Here is a 3347-nt window from a genome sequence, read left to right on the forward strand (position 1 = left end):
CATTATGCTCAATCCTTACACACCAAGAAAACATTGACTAATTCCGGTTACATCCTGTTTTACATGTACTTTTTGCTCATTGTAACTAGTAAGACCTTAATGCAGAGTATCAAACCTTAAAAAAAAAGAAAAAAAAAAAGCCAAGCACTGACAAAAACGTATTTGTATACATTTATGCAAAAATGCTTAATTTTTTTCTTTTATCTTTGTTTTTTAAAATAAAGTTAAAAAATCTTTCTTCAACTTTCACATGCGACAGCAGAGTTTTCCAAAGTTGTTAGCTGCTAAGCAAAGCAGGCAACTTTTCATGGGAACTCCTGTGTTGAGATACTTCCAAATGAACTTTCCTTTTTCTTAAGTTGAATTTTTCTGGAGAAAATTGAGAACATCTGATGATGCTCCTGCCCATCATGTTTATAGCATACATCAGAGATGCTCTTAGTGGTCCTGCCCACCACTGTCCTCTTCTGAGATGCTCTTAGTGGTCCTGCCCACCACTGTCCTCTTCTGAGATGCTCTTAGTGGTCCTGCCCACCACTGTCCTCTTCTGAACATAAAGCCCAAATGAAACAGACACAGCCAAAAAATAAAAGAGCAGAGAAAGATCTACAGCCTGAATCAGCATAAAAGCTGCCCAGTGGGCAGGACACTGGGTTCTTGGGTCCCAGCTCTTAGGAGACAGAGGCAGGATTCTTGAGCAAGCTGGCTAACTAGATTAGCTGCAATTGGCGAGCTCTAAATTTAGTAAGATAATAATAATAAATAAAGCAGAGAGTGAAGAAAGAAGGCACCTAGTATCAACTTTAGAGTCCTTAAGCACAAACATATTTGTGTATGAGCACCCCCCTAAACACACACACACAAGCACACAAGCACACACCTGCCAACACATGCACATATACACTGGCAAAAATAAAAAAATAAAAAGACTTTGAAAGAAAAAAATTTCTGTTGTTTAAGCCACACATTAGTGGTATGTTATTATGTTAGCTCCAGAAAGTTAACACAGCTACAGAGCACATTAGGTTTTCTTGCTTATTTTCAGAGTATTCCGTGTGCAACAGGGGGCCAGAAGGTACCATCTTCTCTTTTAAAAACAGGTAATAGAAATTCAGGTTGAGACAAGGAATCCATACCTTAACCCTCACCAGGATGGATCTCTACGGGTTCAAGCCCAGTCGGGATGATCGGGGTTGGGTAAGAAAACATTTACAAAGAACTAAGTAAGGTACTTTAGGTTATTTTACTTGGTCTATTTGTGTGAGACCCTGAACAAGCCTTGTCTAAATTGGGACAAAGAGATGGCTCAGCAGATGAATGTATTTGCCATCAAGCCTGATTAATTAGTTAATTAACCCCTGGGAGTCACGGGAGAGTACCTACTTGCAAGTGGTCCTTTGACTTACATACACGCATATAAAAAATTTGTAAGAAATTAAGTATTTTAAGGATTACAACTGTCCCAGTCCTTGATCTTTCCTTCCTGACTTCTACATAAATAAGCAAACTCACTTTCTAGAAGCCATCTGTGGGAACACATGGACTCCTTTAGGGTGTAGTTATGGTGATCCATTTCCATGTGGGGCGGTACGTTTTGGAACGGTTTGGAATGTCTCCTAAAAGGTGGGACCCAAGAATGCATCTCCCTGCCCCCTGGACAGCTTTTATGCTGCTGCAGGCTGTAGATTTTTCTCTGCTCTTTCATTTCTTGGCTGGGCTTGTTTGGGTTTTATGTTCAAACCCAAACCTAGGTTCTTTTCATGGGAATCTCTCCCAAACCAGAAGATTAATAAACTCTTGATAGAGGTGGGCATGGCACATCTCCAAACTTCTCATCACCTCTCACCCTGACAAACCACCTTCAAAGAAGCTGGCTTCAGGCTGCGTCCTTGGAAGGACTAGAAGATGTTGCTTTATTAACTCTCAGAATTCCTATTTGCCGTGACAGTCAGGGTTTTGATTAAAGGGGGAGGAAGACGATGACAAAGAGAAAGCACGGGAGAGATATTAAGTGCAGTCAGAGCGGGAGATTTATTGCCCTCTCCATTCAGCATGGCAATCATGAATATAATAAATGTGTCTCCTAAAAAAAAAATTCCCCACTAAGTCCTTCCTTTGGCTCTTTGTGGCTTTCAATCTCCACCCATTTTTTTTTTCTTTTTCTTTTTGGTCTCTTTGTTTGTATTTGAATACATTCCAGCAAAGTTGCTTAAAAGTCCTACTAGGTTGAACCTAGGAAGCTGGTATGTGGAGCAATCACAGCAGTACCTCAAGTGTGTCTTGGTTGCTGGTAAGAAAGACTCTCCTGGGTCTCTGGCTCCCTCCCCTTCTTCCACAGAACAGTATAATTTTCAATGACAAAGTTTGCTTTTAAAGAATTAAGACAAGAGGGGGCTGGAAAGATGGCTCAGTGGTTAAGAGCACTGACTGCTCTTCCAGAGGTCCTGAGTTCAATTTACAGCAACCACATGGTGGCTAACAACCATCTGTAACGGGACCCAATGCCCTTTTTTGGTGTGTCTGAAGATAGCGACAGTGTACTCATACATGCATATATAAATCTAAAACGAAATTGAGACAAGATTTCTTGCTGCAGCAACGCCAGTGGGAGCACCTGGAGCGCGAGTTCAGACAAGAATCCACGAGTTGTAAGAAAATGGCAGACAAGCCAGACACGGGGGAAATCACCAGCTTCGCTGAGGCCAAGCTGAAGAAAACCGAGACGCAGGAGAAGAATACCCTGCTAACCAAAGAGACCATTGAACAGGAAAAGAGTAGTGAAATCTCCTAAAAATATAGGAAGATTTTTCCCACCCACCTCGTCATCTCCAAGACCCCCTCGGGATGTGGAGGAAGAGCCACTGCAAGATGGACTCGAACCACAAGCTGCACTGTGAACCCGGGCACAACGGGCTGATCCCACCGGTCCGTGAGTCTCTGAAGGGGACACCCCCCCCCCCCCACTAATCGGACTGCCAAATTTCACCGGTTTGCCCTGGGATATTATAGAAAATTATTTTTATGATTGATGAAAATAAAACACACCTCGTGGCAAAAAAAAAAAAAAAAAAGAAAAAGAAAAAAAGAAATTAAGACAAAATCCATGAGATATAAGATTCATCATCTAAGCACCTGTTGGTGATTTTTAGTGGATTCACAGTGTGACTTAAGCATTATCCAATTCAAGAACATTTGCCTTACTTTAAAAAATAAGCCTTGCTTCCCAAAACTGCACATCTGACCCCTCCTACCCTGGCACTACTCATCTATTCCTAACCCCAAGAACCTCTGTACCCTGGACACTTCCCATCGATGGTATCCTGTAATTCTATTTTCTGTATGGTTTC

General features: G+C 41.6%; 1 protein-coding gene across 1 annotated transcript; it reads left to right on the forward strand.

Moving 5' to 3' along the window:
* Nucleotides 1–2656: 2656 nt before the first annotated feature.
* On the forward strand, nucleotides 2657–2791 carry LOC308434554 (thymosin beta-10-like; the record flags this gene model as incomplete). Its single annotated transcript, XM_080934866.1, has 1 exon — nucleotides 2657–2791. One exon carries the CDS (start codon nucleotides 2657–2659, stop codon nucleotides 2789–2791), a length of 135 nt encoding a protein of 44 aa, XP_080790992.1.
* Between the last annotated feature and the right edge of the window lie 556 nt (nucleotides 2792–3347).

Source organism: Micromys minutus (genome assembly GCF_963924665.1).
Source record: "Micromys minutus genome assembly, chromosome: 21".
In the NCBI taxonomy this organism is placed as follows: Eukaryota; Metazoa; Chordata; class Mammalia; order Rodentia; family Muridae; genus Micromys; species Micromys minutus.